Source organism: Numida meleagris, chromosome 2 (genome assembly GCF_002078875.1).
Source record: "Numida meleagris isolate 19003 breed g44 Domestic line chromosome 2, NumMel1.0, whole genome shotgun sequence".
NCBI classification, from domain to species: Eukaryota; Metazoa; Chordata; class Aves; order Galliformes; family Numididae; genus Numida; species Numida meleagris.
The window spans coordinates 41,296,915-41,317,382 of NC_034410.1; the positions used below are offsets into that span (position 1 = coordinate 41,296,915).

General features: G+C 40.0%; 1 protein-coding gene across 1 annotated transcript in view; it reads right to left on the bottom strand.

Moving 5' to 3' along the window:
* Positions 1-20,468, bottom strand: part of ZNRF2 (zinc and ring finger 2) — a 57,189-nt gene that overhangs the window by 7,044 nt on the left and 29,677 nt on the right. The window contains exons 2-3 of the mRNA XM_021389022.1: positions 20,262-20,357; positions 740-845 (exon numbers count right to left, since the gene is read on the bottom strand). Of these exons, the coding sequence (XP_021244697.1) occupies positions 740-845; positions 20,262-20,357 (202 nt within the window). The remainder of the gene's footprint in view (positions 1-739; positions 846-20,261; positions 20,358-20,468) is intronic.

Consider the following 20,468-nt stretch of genomic DNA (forward strand, 5'->3'; position numbering starts at 1 on the left):
GTCGGATGCAAGACAAAAAAGAAGGCAATTAACGTGAATATCCAAGTAACGCTTCACAGTAAGAAATGCATATTCATTGGTTTCTCATGATTTGCATGTACAGTAAGGTTTTATATTAACAAAGAAATATACGCGGATACACACATGCATGTACACTCTCTACATCTTTCTATGTTCACAAACAGAATATTTCATCATTCACTGAAAATTTAATAACCTCAAAATACAGTTGTATTTGAATATGAAGCACTGTTGAACAACTAAATATCCTAAATGTAAAAATCTGTTAGGAAAGCATTTGACAAATTATTAGCCAGCTCTTATACACAGGTTACTTTACTACTAACGCTGTCATCTCGTTTACATCATTCACTGACATCCTGCACACCGTAATTACAGACAGTAGTGAGAACAATTATGAAGCAGTTTTCAAAAGCACTCCCTCTTCAGCCTAATGGCGTTAGACAAGTCTGTTATTACAAAAGTATGTGCAATCTTAGCTCAATAGCTGTGATGTCCAGAAGTGATGTCGGCCTTTTTTCATGTAAGTGAGAGAAGATTACAATGGGAGAAGCTAACTGGGGAAGATACGGAAAGATGTCGCTTAAAAATCTCACTTAGGGTTGTTACTGTGTGGTTTTTGTTTGTCTGAAGTGTAAAAAGCAATTAAGTTTTAGTGAAGTTACCCTACAAATGCAACTTTCTGGTATTCTAGGTATACACCATGAGGAATACTTGCCCTTTATGATATATGCAGAGGCAAGGCAGCCGTGCTATAGTATCTCCCTGCTGCAGCTCTTCCAGGCATATTGCACACTCCCCAGTATCTTTACTCAGCACATCCTCTGAAGAAAGAGCACAAAGTTGAACAGTCAAAAAGCAGAGTACCACAAGCAAAATGTTCTTCATTCACAACATCAAGGGCAGCCACAGAAGATACTTCTTGTCCTGCAGAAGGTGCTGTCAAGGTGAGGTTCGGGCACACGTGCCATATGACAGAAGATTCCTGATGAAAGACATCTTAACGAATTAAAATATGGTTACGATTCAGTTTCTTGCCTGAACACAGCTATAGCTCAAAACGAAGTCCCACAGGAAGAAAACCACACAGAGAGGAGGGGTAGCCACAATCAGCAGTCAGCAAGCCTTTGGCGTTCATACTCTCTCAGCAGATGCACATCCCACCACAGACTGCTCTGATCCAAGCTGGGAAACCTGAGCTCTGAACCAGGCAGCTGCTACATACACAAGCTGTGCTGCTGACCCCATGAGTTAAGCACCGGGAAAAGTTGGTACTGTCATCCAAATGGCACCTACTGAACTCCAGGGCTTTGAGGATTCATTCTGGGGAGGGGTTTGCTTAGCCATCCCCTCCTCCCCATGTTCAGTTGTCTTGTTGGAGGCTAAGTCCAAGCCTGAAGATAACATTTCTCCAGACAAGACAGCGCAGTTAATTAACTAGGCACAGATCTTATTAACTTCCTCCTTCTAAACACTTGGCCTATCATTTGCTTTCTTCTGCCCTCCTACTCATCTCTCTTCTACACACCTGTCTTTCTCTAACTTTAGCCAGCCTCTCCAGCACTTGTATTCCATACCTTCAACCTGAAGGTCCTAAATTCCTGGACTTACTTATTTTTTGCATCATTACCAAATTCCATAAGAAATGAGGAGAGAGTAAGTTACTAAGAACGCATAAGAGTTGGCTTTCAAACAGAAGTTTCTGGGAAAATATATTATTTTTAATAAAAACCTTCTCTCTTGGACACTGCTCTTAGCCAGAATACGGGATGCAGAATTCAGTCTTGGCACAATACAAAGCAGGAGATGACATAAGGTCCAGTTTGCCAGAAGCAGGTTAGAAGCAACCTCACACAGTGCACGGATTGCTATCGAAAAGGGACCATGTAGCAACCAGCAATTTCTGGCAGATCAGAAAGCTGTATGCTTGGCTGAAGTAGAGACCACATATTCAAATTTCTGCAGCTTTGGGGGAAAAAATCTCCCCTTCTTAACCAAAAGGAGCCTAAAGGGATTTTTTTTATGAGGACTATGATTTGCTAGTACCACTGAGAAACCATCAGTTCTAAGCTATGCTCTCAGGTGTCCCCAATACTCATCACTATGGCATTCCGAACACACAGAAAATGACAAGCATACAACTGAAAAGCCATCACTGCAGGAGTAAGTGAGAAGATGTATGAAATCAGGTCTATTGTGCTTCCCTAGGAATCATAGCAAGCTACCTATTACAGGTGCTCGGGTTTCTAAAAGGAGTACTCATTCCATGCCAATCTTCATTGGTTATGCTTAAAAATACTATATAATGCCAAGTCTGTTGCATCTTCATGGGGATATGTGAAATATCCCTAAGAAACTAATAAACAATTACACATATTACAGTGAAGAAAATAAAATACATTTACACCTGGTTATATCATTCATAGGTTTTAAGAAATTGCTTCTGTTTTTATAAAGTATTTGAAGGTGTAGGGATTCAAGAACTGAAGAAGGAAAGCCATCTAAAACAATGCAAAAACTCTTAAAAACTCATCTGTTGTTATAGAATCACAACACTAAGAACCTGCCCAGAAGGTGCAAAGGATAAATACTTCTTTGACTATTATTTTGTATGAAAATATATTTTAATACCTGACACCAGGAGACAAAAATTGTACAGACAGCACGGTCCTGTTACAGAGATATTAATCTTGCCTGATGCTCTCAGACACCAGGCTCTTAGAATGCCTGTTTGCACAAATACTCTGCCAAAAGTCCTACGAGCAGATCTGCTCTTCCCACAGCCGGGTTATTGGAAGAAGTGCCATTAATAATTCAAGCATGTATTGTATACATACTTAATAAAAGTCAAATTTCCAGAGTTACTTTTAATCAGATTAGCAATTGGTACCCAAAACTAAATGGCACCAAGGTTCTTCCAGTGAATTAATTCCCAGACTCCCCTTCCAAGTGCTCTCAAGAGGGAAGCATTTAGTCAAGCTTTGATGACAAAAATTAAAATGCTGTCCAGTAAAAATATAATTTATAAAAGAAAACATTTCTGTGTACTGCTTTCACATTTTTCTCTATTGTACATGATCTGGCTTGTCATATGTTCCAGACTTTACGACGCACGGGTCAGAACTCCTGCTGAGCGTTGTAACAAGACTCTGCACCTTTTAGCTAACACCAGGGCGAGATGCCAGCTTAAACATCTTTATCTCCCACCAGCCCTGGTGTGTCTGAGACTCCTCCAGGGCTCCCATAATCTCTCTCCCCAGATGCTGTCGCTCTCCCTACTGCCAATACCAGCCCTACTACCTAAGCCCCAGGCAAATGCCTCGCCTCCCTGCCTTCAGCCAGGGCTTTCCCTCTGGGATGCTGCTGCCAGTGCAGGCCGTGCTTGGCCATGCCATGCCAGGAGCAGCTGCTGTGAAGGCTGGCTAAGGCTGGCATCATCACCGAATGTGGCCTCAAGAGCACACCAGAGTTCTGCCACTGCTAAAGTAGGCAGAAAAGATTGTTAACAGGATTCAATACTTTTCTTCCTCTTAAGTAACAGAGTTAGCACTTTGCACTTCTTCCATCACCTTGTGAATGCTATCAGGCTCTCGTGCAAGAAGGAAGATCAGTACTGAAGTACTTGGTACAAAATACCCAACTATTATAAATACCCAAGTACAATTTGGTACTGCTCACCAAAAGAAAAGAAGAGAAGATGTAAAATAAAGAAAAAAAGAAAAGAGAACATTACTGAGGTTTCAGCAATACTGTATTTATAACATTCTTACCAGTGTATTACTGAAATGGAAGTGGGAAGTGGAAATAAGCAGAGGCCACATTTTTCCATTTCGCCCACACGTGCATACATACACAAACACCACACTCCCACATCCATCTGCCTCGCACCAAACAGAAGGTAAATACTCCTCCACCTTCCAGCCATTGCAACAAGCACTTGCTAGCTGGGGACTGGTGTAAAGATGAAATCTGGCAGAAGAGCAGATTATTTTCCTCCTCTATCCCTGCTTAATACTACTAGTATTTTAACTTCTGGTTGACAGTAGTTTTTCCTTCTAGAATCACGCTCCTGTATCCACTGAAAAATAAACTATATTCCATTTGTGCATTTATAGCAAGATAGGTGGTACTGGAATAAAATACAATCATCCTGGCAACGTTGCACGTCAACTTGATTAAAAACCATTTTCCGGACCTTTAAAAATACATATATACAATAAATATCGAAGCTGCCAACTCAGCCCTGGTTAAAGTTCCAGGTAATGCCTGTGATGAAATAGTCTGCCTTTAAACTGAGGACTGTGGAAGCACATGCAATACATACTCCATGGATGAAGTCATTACAATCTGTGCTCCTGCTATTGTTTTTAAATACAGACAGAGATAGCCCTAGACTCAGGAAGCCCTGTAGCAAATCATGAAGGCTGCATTTGGATAACTATCACCTCAGAGCTGCACAATTTAATTTCTCTCTAGGCATTCTGTGCAACGCAGATTAGAAAGATCTTTGATTAAATCCCATATGACTTTAAATATACACTTTTTTTTAAGACTTAAAAACTGTAATTTCTGTGGAAGTTGCCACCACAGCTAGCTTACCAGTGAAGACGATGCTGAAGTGCACCCTATCATGAATATAACTAAAACTGTTTGAAATACACCTTCTGAACAAACTTCTTGTGCTGTGAACCAGCGCAAAAACTGGCAAAACAAGAGCCTTAAGAAGCTGAAAAATACCAACAAACTTCATTAAATAGTACACATTATCATGGATGTTATACATTCATTCATTCTTGTTACTGATTATTAAGTACTAGATACTTGTTTTATTTATTTTTTAAAAAGGTAAACTGGATACGTCAAGCTTTAGACATCCAGAATCAATGTTTTTCACTTGTTTTGCCCCATGTTTCTTTGGGACAGCTCAGGAACTGTCTTTACAACTTCACATTGGCTGCAAGCAAAAGCCCTCTCTCCTAGTCCACCCTCAGCACTTAATGCAAGACATTTCTTTGCCTTGCTCCCTGTACTTTGGTACTGTGGTGGGACAAGAGGAACATCCCTGATTCAGCGTTCTCCAGCTAGGGATCATTCTTGGATGACCAGGTCAGCCCTTTTCTGTTGGCCAAAAACGGAGGCAGAAAGACTCTATCTCCTGGCTTTCCAAGCCATAGGGTCCATCAGCACATTTAGTGAGGCACAGCTGAAGCTGTTGGTTTGGCTCACCTATGAAGCATGTTCTTTGCAGCCATAAGTTAAAGTCTGCATTGCCTTCAGCAAGGAACATGCCTCCTGAAGAAATGCTGGGTTCCTGACCAGAAACACTTTTATTCACCTAATACAAACAACCCCCTGTAGCTCAGAGGAAAAGGCATGATTTTTGAAGACCATTGCTTTTCCTGGAGCCTCAGCTAAGTGATTTTCAGGATTCACGGCACTAGAAAGAGGAGCACGCGGAAATTCAGAATGCAGCTTTTCTGAAAAACTTGAATTCAAGTTCCCTCTTATTCCAATGAAAAAAAAAATAATATCCCTGTGCTACTCAACTACATAAACATTGCCACTTACCATGCATTTCCAGCAAACACAACCTCAAACACCATCGCACAATTTGCCAATTTGGAAACACCCTCTGTACTACATTGCACACACAAAAAAAATAATCTCTCTAAAGACAGCTACAGAAATGCGATACTACCTCAAGTACCAACAAAATGTTTGGTGAATTTGGGAGCAGGGAGATGTCTGGCATCTCTCTCTTCACTGCTAGCAATGTGCCAGCTTGTTAACATTTCCTACTCAAAGTCCAAACGCTATCATTATTTGCCCTTTGTCTCTCACCTTCTCAGTGTCAGTCCAAGACTAAGTTAACCATATACAAAGAGATATCTATCATGAAAGACTTCTTGCACAAACACTTGGGCCCTCCCCTCTCCTAAAACACAAGCATTGTACTGAGGTAGCACACAAAAAAGGAGGAAAGTGAAAGTCACAAGAAAAATATTTGCGACGGAGTAAGATCTAATCTGCAATATTCCTATCACAAACACCTCACTGAGCTACAGGGAGGTAGCCGGAGAAGTTCCACTGCTGCTCAGCTAAACCCCAAATTTTAAGAACTAGATTTAGATTTTTCTGCATCATTTTCAGCTTTCAGAAGCCAATTCTGAGAAAAAAAGTAGATGCTTCCTGTTCAATCAAATAAGGATCAGGTGCGTGTGGTAGTAAAAGTATTTACTTCTCATTGAACAAAGATGAAAATGTAATAGACATACTTTCTATTCCTCCTGCTTCCCAAAAAGTCTGTATAATTTTAGCTACCTTGTTACAATTCTCATCAGGTGTACTAAATAATACAGAGAGGAAAGGTATTTGTGCACTCAGGGAACAGTTCTTTGATAAAGAAGTTTACCTCAGTGGCCACAGTGTAAATCTACCTACAACTTTAAGATATGCAGTCTCAATACAAGATTTAGCATGGCAAAAAACTTTCAAAGTAATACAGCTTTTATACAACATCCAATTAACATACTCATGTTTACATCCAAGGACTTACAACAGAGAGCTAGGCTTGGATAAAAGGCCAAGTAGCCTGGGAAATAAAGCTTCTCAGCTCCAACCAGCAACATCCGCAGCCACTCGATCCTATGCTAATTTGATCAGCATACCGACTTCCTCAAATCATATTTATGCTTCTACTAGAGAGTACTGTGGTGAAATAGGTACTCACACAAGTGGAGTTTTATTACCCCAGTTGGACAGGCCAGTTGGAAATGCCATGTGCTCCCATCTTGAGATTAATTGCCAGAGTGACTATGTATTTCCACCATGATTTAAGATTTGCTCAGCAGACAATTATCTGATTGAATCTGAAAGATCTTCTTAAAACTGCAGTCTTTCCAACTTCTATTTAATCAGTCTGCTTGCAATTTAAGATGCCCTTGAACATTAAATCATCCCAGGATGGTTAAACAGCTTTCTCCTCTTGCACTGTCTTCTAATGACAAGTTCTATTCACCACATTTCTAAGTACCATGTTACACTTTCAAATTCTTTTCTAGATATGAGTACCTGTTAGCAACAGAACTAGAAACAGCCTTGTCTTCCAGAACACAGTGTAAAGGGATTTTGTGTCAGACCTGTCCATTCTACACTGTCCCCATTCCAGCTAAACTGATGCACAGTTATGTTTTGAGTGACTCAAGGATTAACTTCTTGAACAGACTTCCTTGGGATGATGTGTTTGTCTCAAGGCTTCTCCCCTCCATTCAGAAACACTATCCCTGAGAGAGAAAAATACTTCTAAATATTTTCCCATCTGTAGGGGACCACGTGAAAAAGCTTTGAATGCTACAGTACCAAACTAGTGCCCCCCAGTCCAACTCCATCATGAACGGCGTACCCAAGCGTCTATCAGTCTGAAACTACTGAAACAAATACTTCTTTATTGCAGCTCATGGAATAAAAATAAGCTGTTTTCTTTCTTTCTTTTAAATCAGTATCACATAAACTGTCAAGCGTTAATCTTGAATGTCAGGATTTAAACAAAAACTAGCAAACCCACAAGAAACGAAATGGCAGCAAAGTAAAGAGCCCTTAGCAAAAAACTGGAAGGAACTATCACTGGGGAAATACCTCCTTCTCCTTGCTCCACTGTGAAAGAATGATTTACACTTCTCAAGGCTGAGTTTACCATCAAAGAGGATCTTGTACCACAAATATGCTACAGAAGGAGGAGTGGTTGAGTAAGTGGCCAGAGGCAACCAGCATGTACTGCTGACAGACAAAGAGTTTGCAGCAGTTAGGATTGATTCTTACAGAGCTGGGAGCAGGTTTGGATGAATTAAACTTACAGAAGTGAACAAAAAAGAATTATTGCCGCAGAATCCATACGTGCAGATTTTTTTTTTTTTTTTTTGGCTACACAATGCTTCTTATCTTTGAGGAATAAATCAAAACATTTAGGGGCTACTTACATGTTACTATTCATACAAGCAAGAAGAAACTGCTATGACAGATGCAAAGTTAAGGTCTGATGAGAACTTGGGATTACAATCCAGAGGCCTAGACCAAAAGTGGCTGAACCACGTGGTTTCTGGCAGAGCAAGAAGTATGTAATACAAGAGAATTTTGAAGTGTACTTTGCCTTGTGCGGCAAACATAACTTATTTAGCAAAGACAGTAAGAACAAAAAACAACAAACCAAACAAAATATTCACAAGAAACAACCAGGCATCAAACTCACAGCAGTTGTTATCTCCAGAAGCATTCTTATCGCAGTAAATCAACTGGAAATCTGATAGAACAAGGAAAAGATGCTACTGTAGTCAGGAGGAGGGGGAAGAATTCCTTTCATAGGCCTCACAGAGACTGTTACTTGCGAATAGCTTAATGGTCAGAATGTAGGCTTAATTATGATGCTGTATTCTGTTAAAGCAAGCAACATTGCCAGTCAAGCATGGACGTTATTACCAACAACACTCACAAAGACTAGGAGAGGGAAACAGAGTTCAGATGTGACAAAGTACATACAACAGAGGATGACTGCCTCTGATCAAGATGAAGCAAAGGCCGGAATTGAAAGAGATCTGGCAAATACAAGATGTTGCTGTGACTGTACAAGAGGATCCCCACCAAGGTTAGAAATCCCTCTTTCTTTGGAAGCTTAAATGACTTTCAGCTTATTTTTCCCCAACATGAAAGGAGACCAAAATGATCACAGAAGTGAGTTTTTTCCAAAAAGCAAGGTTGCAAGCATTAGTTGTCACTGAATTTATGGTCAGAAGACAGAAAAAAAAAACATAAATCATTACAAAGCAATTAGGAAATTTCATTCTAGTAATGGTCTGTAAGAAAATGAGAGTGTTGATGGGAAACTGCTGGCTTAATGAAAGCTATTTATGAGAATTCTCATCTACCACAATATAGAAGTGGGCAGATTAGAAACCTTCATGGAAGGAAGGGTATGGGAAACAATGTCCTCAAAGAGCATAAGGAGAGAGGAAACGAAGGCCAGCTATAGTTAGCTATCCTTATACTGCAGGCAACATCAGTTACTTCAATGCAACTTCCCTCCCCCCCCCNTTTTTTTTTTTTTTTTTTCCTCCAGGCTCTTATTCCACTCTTCCTACAGGTACCCTGAGCACACTGAGTTTTCCCAGGTCTTTTTAACAGTGGCCAAATAACTGACTCATTTCTTTAAAAGCTTGGAACAGAGTTTGGGTTGATCTGATGCAAAATGAATGCATAGAGAGCATTAACAAAGATGCCATGAAGGCTGAAGCCATGAGACAAAGAGCAAAACCACAAAAGGGGAGAAAAAACAGGTGTGTCTGACTAAGATGCTATTCATAGAACAGATATGATGAGTACCACACAATGAAAATTCTGGTGCCAAAACTAAGTGGGTATAAATTCTGGCTTATTAACCCTAGTGCCAGGTGGTAGGCCAGCAGGGTGCCCTTCCCAGCAGAATCCAGAGCTCTTTTCTCCAACCAAAAATTGCATGTTTGGCGTCAATGTACACATACAAGACACGGATACAATCACTGCATAATTTTTAATTTGTTTTCCGTTCCTGTTTATAGCTTTTACAAGCTATTCCTATTTAAAATGAAATTAGTTCCACTATAAAGATGGATCCCAAAACATGCCCAAATACAAAAAAATTCTGATAACTAATGTTAGAATCAGAGTTTTCAGAGTTATTTCAATGTTTCTGCTATACACTAACCCATAATTCAGTATAATTTATTCCAGAAATATGGAAAATGGGTGTGTCAGGCACTGCAAGCATTACATGCAGGTTTGGGCCCCAAAACATAAGAAGGACATAAAACTACTAGAGAGCGTCAGTGATGGTTGGGTTGGGAGTGGGGACACCTCAATCCTCCTGGAACACACTTTCTACCATCTCACAGGGACCCCAGGCATAGGATGAAGAGGAGACTAGAGCCCCTGCAGATCCCTGAGACCGAGAGGAAGCCATTCTCTCTGGCAAGCAAAATGGCATGGGATGCCATCCTAGGAAAGGGGTCCTCAGTACTCCCACCCTTCCTCATCCTTCAAAACTAGGGCAACATTCAGGCTATGAGCACCTCACCCTCAACACAACTGTTTTTGGTCACCATGGGGCACTATTAAATCACATCGCCATGGTGTCACAAGCCACCTTCTGTTTTGAACCCTATAAATAGGGAGACTCTGTGGCTATAACATCAGTCATTGAGTGGCTAGGGACTCTGAGGTCAAAATTACTTGGACAAAGGAGGGCTATTTCTAGAGTGTTTGCCCATCCTCATGTGGGACACGTCAAGGAGGTTCCTCAAATGGGGGAGGATGGATCCTCCTCCCATCAAGACATGGCACTTTCTGGGAGGAGCAGAGATGCGAAGCCCACAGACACTGACCTCCCCAAGAGTGACAGACTGCCCATGGAGGTGGATCTACCTCCAGCTGAACAACAAAGGAAAGTGGATCCACCTCCATCAGCACTGAGCAGGCACCAAAGCATCGTGCCTTCCAAGAGACAGCAACCCACAGGCCTCTCCACCTTCCTCTAGACAGCTCTCTCTGTTCCAGTTTATCTCTCTGAACATCCTACAATTTTAACAAAAGCTGGGAGAACCTCAACTCCAGGGTCATCCCACAAGCTTACAAGGAACACCTATTTCCTAGCATTAATATACATAATAGTATTTAATAATACAAGATGACTAACACAAGAGCTAATTTAAAAAAAGAAGACCCGAAAAAGACAGTTCTCAATATATGTTCAGTTTTATTCTTGCAACCTGGCATTATACTTCTACCACCATATTAAAGGTTTTCTTTCTCTCCTTGTTTTTAAAAATACAGGCTATCAAAGCTACTGGATGCCATTATGACAAGGAGATATATTAGCTAATAAAAGCATAGATCAAAACAGACTCGCTTGGAACTGCAGGGAAAAAAAAAGAAAAGCATTAAACAAACAATTCCTTACCCCCATCTTCTCTCCCCAGACAAGAAAGCATTGCTTATAGACTAATAAATTATCATTTAAATTATAATTTATCTGTGATTAGATACTAAATTATTGCTTAGTTACATGAAGGCAACCCACTACCTAATGTTATATACAAAAGCTACCTGAACTTCACACAAGAAAACAGAGGATAAGGAACATAGATTGAATAAGACTTGGCTTTAAGTTACAGACAACTACTAGTGCAGGTTTAAAATGGAAGCCATCCAAGGTCTTTATGAGGAAAATTTTAACAAGGTTTCATAAGCGTTAATGTAGTTCAGCGGTAAACCTATGATCAGCGAAGTTTTTCCTGTTTCAGCTGTGTAGTAGAATTGGGGTTATTTCTGCAGCTGCACAAATCTGTGGCCATGTGAGACAAAGTTACACAAACTTTAGAGAGCAAGGAGGTTCCTCCAGGGAGATGTATAGTAGCCTACTACCCTAGGCAGGCTAGTCTACTACTTGGCAGCTATGTCAGTATATAGTAAGTGTAATCATTGTCAATAGAGATTTACAAGCTGGTCTAGAACCACTGGATTTCACTACCAATACTTAAAAACTAGTAAATTTTTCTCCAATGTAAGCAGTGATAATCTTCAACTCAGACTTGAGAGTACAACAGTAACAGAGTTTTCATTCAGCTTGTTATGGAAGAGTTAGACTTACTCTACCACTGTACACCCTCCTCCCTGCCTCTACAAAAAATTGTACTGACTTCCTTTATCACTGATGCTTTGAGTCCACAAGTCAGAAGTGCAAGACAATTTAAATGATCAAAGGGTAGCAAGTTTTAAAGCAAGATTTTAATCTGAAGGGGAAAAAAAAAAATCAAAGACCCTTATAAATGGCATTTCAAGCTATATTTTCAATTGATCTGCCCTTAGGGCCATTTCTGAGCAAGAGGGAGCACTGCTCATTGCTTTGAATTTCATTAGGGAAAAAAACCCAGACTGTGAATATCTGTTCTAGTTCCTGCAAAACAGTACGGAATCTGGGGAAGAAAATACCATGGAATTCCTACTCAGATCACTCCATGAAATGCAGCTTGGCATTTATTTTTAAAAGCATAAGATTTCAAGTACTTTTATTTCAACATCCAGTCAATGAAACTTATTCTTTATGATGAGGAAAAGATATATACTTTCAAGAGTCTTGTTTCTGCAGAGCAATTACAAAAGAAAAAGAGGAGTAAAATCTCAAGGTTTTAGAGGTATCAGATTTACAAACTGCAGAACTACCATTCAAAACTAGGAACATTATTTTCTCCGAAGCTAAATTCCCAGCAGTCACAAGACTGCAGCAGTTGCAGACACGATTTATGACATCCTCCAAATGACCTCTCAAAGCTAAAGACTGATTAAGTGTAAGACACGGAAGGTAGCTCCTATCTGCCTGGATCACATGCTGCACAGTCACAGCACAGTGAGCATTTGCTACTGAGCTAACAAAACTGCTCCTTAGCTTTCTGCTGCATGCAGCACTGCACAGCCATTGTATAACACCAGAAGCACAATGACATACAGTAGAATATATCAAGTCCTCTTCTAACCTGATCTGAATCACTCCTTTCTTCACATGCAGCTGTTCTTTGCAACGCTGGTTCACAGGTGTATCTATAATTTGCTGGGACATGAACTGTCACTTGACTTCAGTAGCACTGTCAGTACCAAAGCAAGACAACAGCAGTATCTGAGATTAGGAGTAGAATTTGTAAGGAAAAGAAACAACTTAAGCTCTTCAGAGCATGAATGATCCTATTTTCCCTACTCCTTTCAGAAATGGGCTTTTCTATAGTTGTCAAAAGCTTTACTGTATTTATTCAGTGCTGCATAGAAAATATTCCCATGGCATATGTATGCATTTGTATAAAGGCAGCTTCAATGTACTGAGAAAGAATTGTCATCTCACTCGCAAGAGCTGAAGTATGAGGTGACATTATGTTGGTGAAGAGTGATTTGTGATGGCTCCATCACAGGAAGCACTGTCTAGCAGATTTACACCTGGCTCAAAGGCAAGTATGCACAGAATCACCCAACAAATACCCTTCTCCCCAGAGGTTCATTAAAAATAGTCAGCAGCATTCAGGACAGATTGGAGAAAAGTTTAAAGATGAATGGATGTGATATCTGATGTCCTGAAGTTGCACATTCCTCTGTGGGATGCAAATACATTGACTTGAACTCATTACAGTCAAGAAAATTTACTGTAATCTACTAAGCATTCCCAAACCGCACCAGTGATAGCTACTTTACAAAACTATGCTTCCTTTTCTCTTACATGAAGAGTAAGCTAATGAGCAATGTTGATATTTAAACCACCACCAAGCCTCTAAGACTGTATCTTTGCAAGACAAATGGGGTAGCCTGCAGTTCTGAGAACTGCTGTTCCAGATATTTGGGGCACTTCTCTCTCTCAGTTACACTGTGTTCCAATTTTGGGAGCTTTCTTCAGAGCCACACCATTAAAAATACACAATTTACCATTTTTCCTTGTAGCAAAGTGTTAACAGTTTTTGGGTCTGGAGTAAAGATTAGAGACTGCAGCCTCTGAAAACGCTCCTATTCCATACTATCAAAGAGTGACCCAATTCACCCACTGAGGCTGAAATGGGGTCACAGAAGCAGGTCCCATCTCCTTTAGCAGGTAGTCCACGTTGCAACTTGAGTGTGGCTTTACTTACTTTACTCCATAGCTAATCCAAGGCCTACAAAGGTGAAAAACAATGAAAGTCTCCTCCTTGCTGAGAAGATAAACAATTCCTAAACAGAGGAAGTACAAAGTAATCAGTATATTTCAAATGAAGATCTTCAAAAACAAGTTTCCTTCTTGAAATTGTAACATTTGCAAGACAAGCTATGAGGTCTGAGCTGATGTTATACCAATTTACAGAATAACAGCTGTGTTTGAGATTAAAGTTTTATTTTACTATAGTAATGCTCTTCTACTGTCATTACACTAAACAAAATCTTGAAGTTCAACAGATGTTTAACAGCTCTAATTATTTTAAAGAAACACATTAGAAAACAGTTTTAAAGCATTAGGGAAACTGAATGAGCCTCCTACATAATCCAGAGGGTTTTCAGAGGTACACATGATCAAAATAGGAGTAAATGTCACTATTTTAACTGCAGACACAGGGTAAGTGTCTGCTCATGTCCTGTGACACTACTGTGCAGTGTGAGCTCTTCACCTGTCACAACACACTCCCAAGGACAGAGTGCAGAATCACCTAGGGCAGAGTAGGAAGCTAGAAACTCTTGGGCAAGGACATTTTTAAACTCAAAAATGGAAGAACTGAAAAGTTCTAAGGAGAATTTTGAATCTCAGAATGAAAAGAACTGCTTTGCCTTGATATTATTTTGCACTGCTTTGCTGGAAGTCTAGTCCTATTAAAGGATGAGGACAAGGAGGATGGCTTAAGCTTCTCCAGGCAGGCTGGCACCATGCCCTTTTGCAAGGTCTCATACCCTGAGAATCCCAGCAGGGACATGAACTTCAAGTTAGTAATTCTTTTTCATTTTCTTCAGACTGAAGTTTTGAGAGCATCAGGAGAGAGAGTTGCCAAGTAAAATACCCTCAGTCTTCTCAGCACAGAAGTAACCAAGGAAATTAAGTCACTGCAGAGGCAGAACTACCAGAATCACAGATCTCAGTGGTTCAAATGCGAAGTTAAGGTGCACTCTTTCTCTTCCCTTCTACTGAGCAATATAAACCGAGTACGTTCTGATAAAAGTAGCTTGCCCCAAAGATTTCGTTGGAACAGCCAGAAATACACAAAAATTACAACTTGTGTTAGAAGAAAAAAGTTAGTCTCATTCACAAAGATATTTGAAAAAATACTTGTATTTAGCTCTTTGGATGATTTATGCCCATCTCTCATTGATCAAAATGCATATGCTATAGCTGTCACTCAGACATTGATAACTTCTGTAACAAGATTATTGCTCTGGCAGAAGCCAATTCAGGATTCTGAAACTCACATGCAGGCCTCAAACATCAAACAGTACTATCACTCCTCTTTTCAACTGTTTTAGAATTAGCTGTATTTACACCCTTCATGACAAAACCCTGTTTTGCTCCCTTGCTAACCTAAATGGGTTGCACTGCTGTGGCTCAAGTCAACTTGAGTTCAGTTTGACAGCACCAGAACATTTGGCCACTTGTGCGTGGCACTAGATTCAAGCACCCCAAAGACAAAATACGTTGCTGAACAAGAAGAACACATCGAGTTTCACTCATGTCCTCCTTCCAGTACAACCATCTTCATTTTCAGTATTCTTTCCATAACAGTCATCCCACATACTAGTTCTCCATTCAAAACAGAGCTGAGCAAAATTTAAATGCAAAATCATACATATATTCAATGCTATCTATAGGGTTTCCTGCTCTCTTTTAGTGTGATCAGGCTCACAATTTCACTTATTGTAATTTTGAAAAATTGCAAAGCAGTTACCTTGGGTAATGAAAAATCCTCCAGCAGCTCATGCACTGGATGTCTTAACACTCCCTCTCTGAAATTAGACTAGCGCAAGTTTTTCTCCTGAACAAAAACCTTGGTCACTACCCTGGCCGCTAATCAGCCCCACTGCCATATTCGAATTAAACACAGAGCACCCTGAGCGAAAGCTGCGCCGATGCCAAAGCAGCTCTACCCTGAGCACACGGCTTTAAGGAGGCCCGTTGAGAAAGTTTCCAGTAGAACAACGTTCCGATGCAAAGTGCTGACTCGATGAAACCCAAAATATTCCACAGGAATGTGCTAATTCAATGAAAACTTTTGAGAGAGGAGAGGCCGGCTGGCCGAGCAGCCAAGGAGGCAGGGAGCTGCCTGGCTCTCCCAGCTCCCGGGGTCACTGGCTTCCCCAGCTGGCGAGCTGCCAGCCTGCTAGTCCCTGCTGGCAGAGAGGCCCTTTAATAATAATAAAGTCTCACAAAGTGTCCTGAGAACCAAACAAAGGCATTTCAAAAAAGACAAACAGAATTACTTCAGACAGAACCAGCTGCGAGGTTTCTTCAAAAGGATTCAGTGGCATTAGTTGCAGAACAGCTAAAAGCAGTTTGCCTTAAGCCACCAGCAGCCTTCTCGCTTGGGTCTTCTTTTTAAACATCTTCCAATGAAAAAAAATGTACCCATACTGTAAACGCACAAAGTAATAACTGCATTCAAAACCTACACTTCACCAGATAAGTCCAATCGTCTGCCTCTCAGCAGCTGGTATTGATGCAAACTGACCCAACAGCACAGAGGTCAAAACAAGTTGGTTCCAAAGCACTGGGTGTTACTCAAGCAAACAGCTCTGCCCAGCCAATGCACAGGGCTCTCCGTGAGCAGCATCTCTGGGAGAGTTGCCTCTAAGTAGGCCCTGCACGTCACTCACCATTGCAGACCTGAAAGAGATGGTGCGCCTGGAGAAGTTGAACAGAAGTGGTGTGGCTGTGTAAAGTATTAGCAGTGGTTTTCAACTAACAAAGACCCAAAACATACACCCACACAGAAACAAACCCAACAAAAGGAACAGGTCAACTAGCAAGTAACCCACTTTCTCCATAAAAATGGCTTTTAGCAACCTGTGGCTAGCCAGTGCACAGGACCAATCCGGGCTTCTCAGAAGCTCAGCAAAAAACACTATGAAGAGGGTTCTTAATGGCTAAAGACTGTCTTAAAGAGCCTTGCTTTAACACTAAACACCACAATGTTTTCACACAATTCAATTCATTTAGACAGCTTTTGTATTGGAACAACTATATCCCAGTTCGGGTTTGAGCACAAGCAGTTTAAGAGATACTTGGAATGAAGTTCCACAGGAAAAAAAAAAAAAAAAAAGAGTTCTTCGTAAGTGCCAAATTGAGGAAGCAATAAGACCTCTGTTGGAGAGAAGTCGCATGATTTTAAAAGAAGGCTAATGAAATGTGTTGATTTTTATATAAATAAATTAGTACAACTTCCAGCACAGAACTGGGACAAATTTGTGACCTCTCTTTCAGAAAACACGTGGAAAATCAGACAGCTGCCACAAACTGCCCTTCACTGGCTCTTCCTACGGCCAAATGCAATACACAAAAGTAGCTCAGAAAGCAAACAGAAATAGCCTACAAGGACCGGTTTTATTTCTTTAAAACTTCAAATCAGGACTAAACAGTCTTATGACATTTTCTGGTGAAGACTACATGCCTTAGGCTTCCATTAAAAAAGAAAGAATGCCAGTCTCAGAATCACACAAGATGCACAATTTGCTCCCTGACATTTCCTAGAAAGAACAACTCAGCTTCATACATTTACAGTATGAGGAAATGTAACTAGTACGGAATTGGATTGAACTGTGTGTATATCTAACTGCCCAATTTTTTAAACATCTCCCAACCCTCAAAAGCCTAAGGCTTCCTTCAGCTGCTTTCAATACAAGATCAAGAGAGAAAAGCAAGTAAAATAAGTATTTCTCCTCCTAGATAGAAGTGGGAAACCATCAGTGACCAGCATAAACAAATGATGCACACATGGGTCTATTGAGTATATCCAGCAAGAGCCCAAAATAACCATGAGAAAGTAAAGCATAAGAGAGAAAGATTCCCTTTGGGAAAGAGATCAAAAGTCAATAGCAGCAGTTTTTCTTCTTGCAAGCAAAATTCAAGATGCCCTTCCTGTAGCTTATGGCAAAAAACAGATCCATCACTGATCTCCTCATCCTGGCAAACAGCAAAAACACAGGAAAAAATGCAATCATTCAGATATTCATATACAATTCAAGGCCTGTAATCACAGCAGCATTTAGTCAAATGATCAATCTGCTAGTTAATTTTCTTTTGTTAGTCTCATTAAATGGATCACAACTATGCCCCAAAGTAATTACTGAGTGATACCCAAACTCTGAAGCCATACCCTCAATTTCTTTACATTGCAGTAAAAACAAGTAACCAACTATATACTATAATTTAAGATTTAGTCCACAGGTCCAGAAGCTAACCTACTGTAATTAAAAGGATCAGTGCACACTTCTATTAAGTGTTTATGGGAATGAAGCCATAATTCCAGGCAAACGCCTCTCTCAAACCAATTTATGTGATTTAGTAGTTTTCTCCTTTCAAGCTTATATCACCACTTTCTAGAATGACAGACTCTCCTAACGTGACAAGTTACATGATTCAGGTAATATCTCACATTGTACTGTCCACAACTGATTTTGTCATGTTGCAGTTTATCAAGAGTGGCATTTATCAAGAGAGTGGCGTCAGGTGCCTCTCAGAAGTTACTTCAGCTCATTTATAAAGGGTTTTTGTTTTTCTTCAACTGAGGGGACTGCACAAAGATAACAAGATGGCCTCAAAGAGCTCCAATTAATTGTGTGCCAGCTGAAAGAAACAATGCAGAAAAAAAGAGGTTGAATATGGCACCACTGTGATACAATGGAATACAACCAACAACACCAAGAGGTTACGTTATGTAATGCTGTTTCTTTGGACAAAGATGTTCACCAGCTGAAACTGTTTGCATATATATGCAGGAAGCAGCAGGGGCAAAGGATTTCAGTCTGTCAACTTGTAATTTGCGCACATCTCAGGAGTCGGATTATTGCCAGAGCTTGCTCTCTGCCAGCCTGCTTCGTCCTGCTCCATCCAAACTGACCCCAAGTGCTTTATCCCTCCCTGACTGGGCTGACTAGCCTGCTTCTCCCTTATGTTCAACATTTCTCAGTACACAGTTCTCTAACAACCTACCTTGGAAACTGCTCAGTCCAAATTTAAATGAAAACAGACCACCACCACCACCAGATCAAAAAGAAAAGAAAACCCCCTGCTAGATGAATTCAACTGTCTCAAATATATGTTGCAACAACAGGAGAAAAAATAAATAAATCTATATTTATTTTACTTTAGTACTGCACTTTGACATGGATTTCACAACTATAGGATTTCAAATCGTTTTTGCAGTTAATGCTGTTCCTGTGTCCCCGTTGCTTTATTGCTATCCAGACAAAGAGTAAGATGGGCCCAACCATCCTTCAAGACTTATTCCAAGACAAAGCACAATATAAGATATCATAAAAGCAAAGGAACAGGGAAGCCAATGAGTCCATAGCATTGCTATTTATACATCAACTTATTTTAGAAAGGACCTCTAAATGCCTCTTAGTCTAAGTTTCTCAGAGCCTTGCTCAGTCACATTCTGGCCAGCTCCAAGGACAGAGGTTGCACAAACCTCTTTAGGCATCTGTTCCTGTGTTGGACCACCTACATTATGCGGACTTTCCACCTTAGACTGAATCTGAATTATCCTTGCAGCAACTTGTGTCCACTGCTTCTCAACTTCTTGTTGAACACCTCTGTGATGAGCCTAACTCCCTTCTTTCTAATTTTATCTGCTCTCACAAATTCCACATCTGATGACTGGTAAGCAATAAGCTAATTCAGAAGGCACTGAAAGATTTCCTGATAGTAGGGTAGCTCTGTCAAAGCAAGTACTAGGTTTACAGCAAGATTTTCTCATTCCTAGTTTTCTGAAACCTTTTTGAAATTTTGTGGTAGTACTGATTGTCAACTCAAGCCACAGTGTTCACAGATAAAAAGGTTTGGTCCCAACAGCTGCAGAAGTTGTTTGTCTTGCATCACAGGCTGCTTATAAGGAGAACTTAGTGCTATGCAAAAAATAGAGCTACCACAGTTGATTCATTTGACATCCGCAAAAGCCTTACTAAACTCTACTACAAAAAAACTGAAGGTGGGACCTACCTATCTACCAGTCCTTACAAATCATCACATACACAATCAGCAGAAGGAGAAATTTCTTTAGCTCCTTCAAGTAAGGGCCACTTTCTTGACTAAGTAATAGCGTAGAGTGCCTCAGACAACAATTCTTAACAACATCCCCAAAAGGAGACTCGATTGATGTATCTAATCACTACATGCCATTAGATGAAAGGTCATTTAGGCTATACATAACTCAAAAGGACACTAAATGGACATTGATCAATATCTGACCTTGTGATCAAAAATGGCTTAACACACACCCAAATAAGAATAATTTTATATTTGTAGTACAAGCCAACAGTATAAAATCACATTAGCATACAGTATTAAAGAAAGACTAAATTCAAAGGAATTATTTTGAAATAACTACAGGCAAAACCACACCATTTCTGAGTCAATTGTATTAGTTACCCGAGTATCTTACTAATTAAAAAATTATCACTCTAAGGTTTAAAATAAAGAAAGAATTATCAGCTTACTTCTTTCTTACCATTGTAGGTTATCCTTGGTTTTGTCAAACACATCACAAGATGTAAATCCATTTCATCAGAAGATACAAATTTTGAACATACAGGGCACTTGAATCCTACGGAAAAAAAAAGTATGTTGAGTACACTTGACCACGTTGCAAATGTTTATATTCAAGCCAAAATTTATAAATACTCTGCACATATTGAAAATCAAAAATAATAAAAAT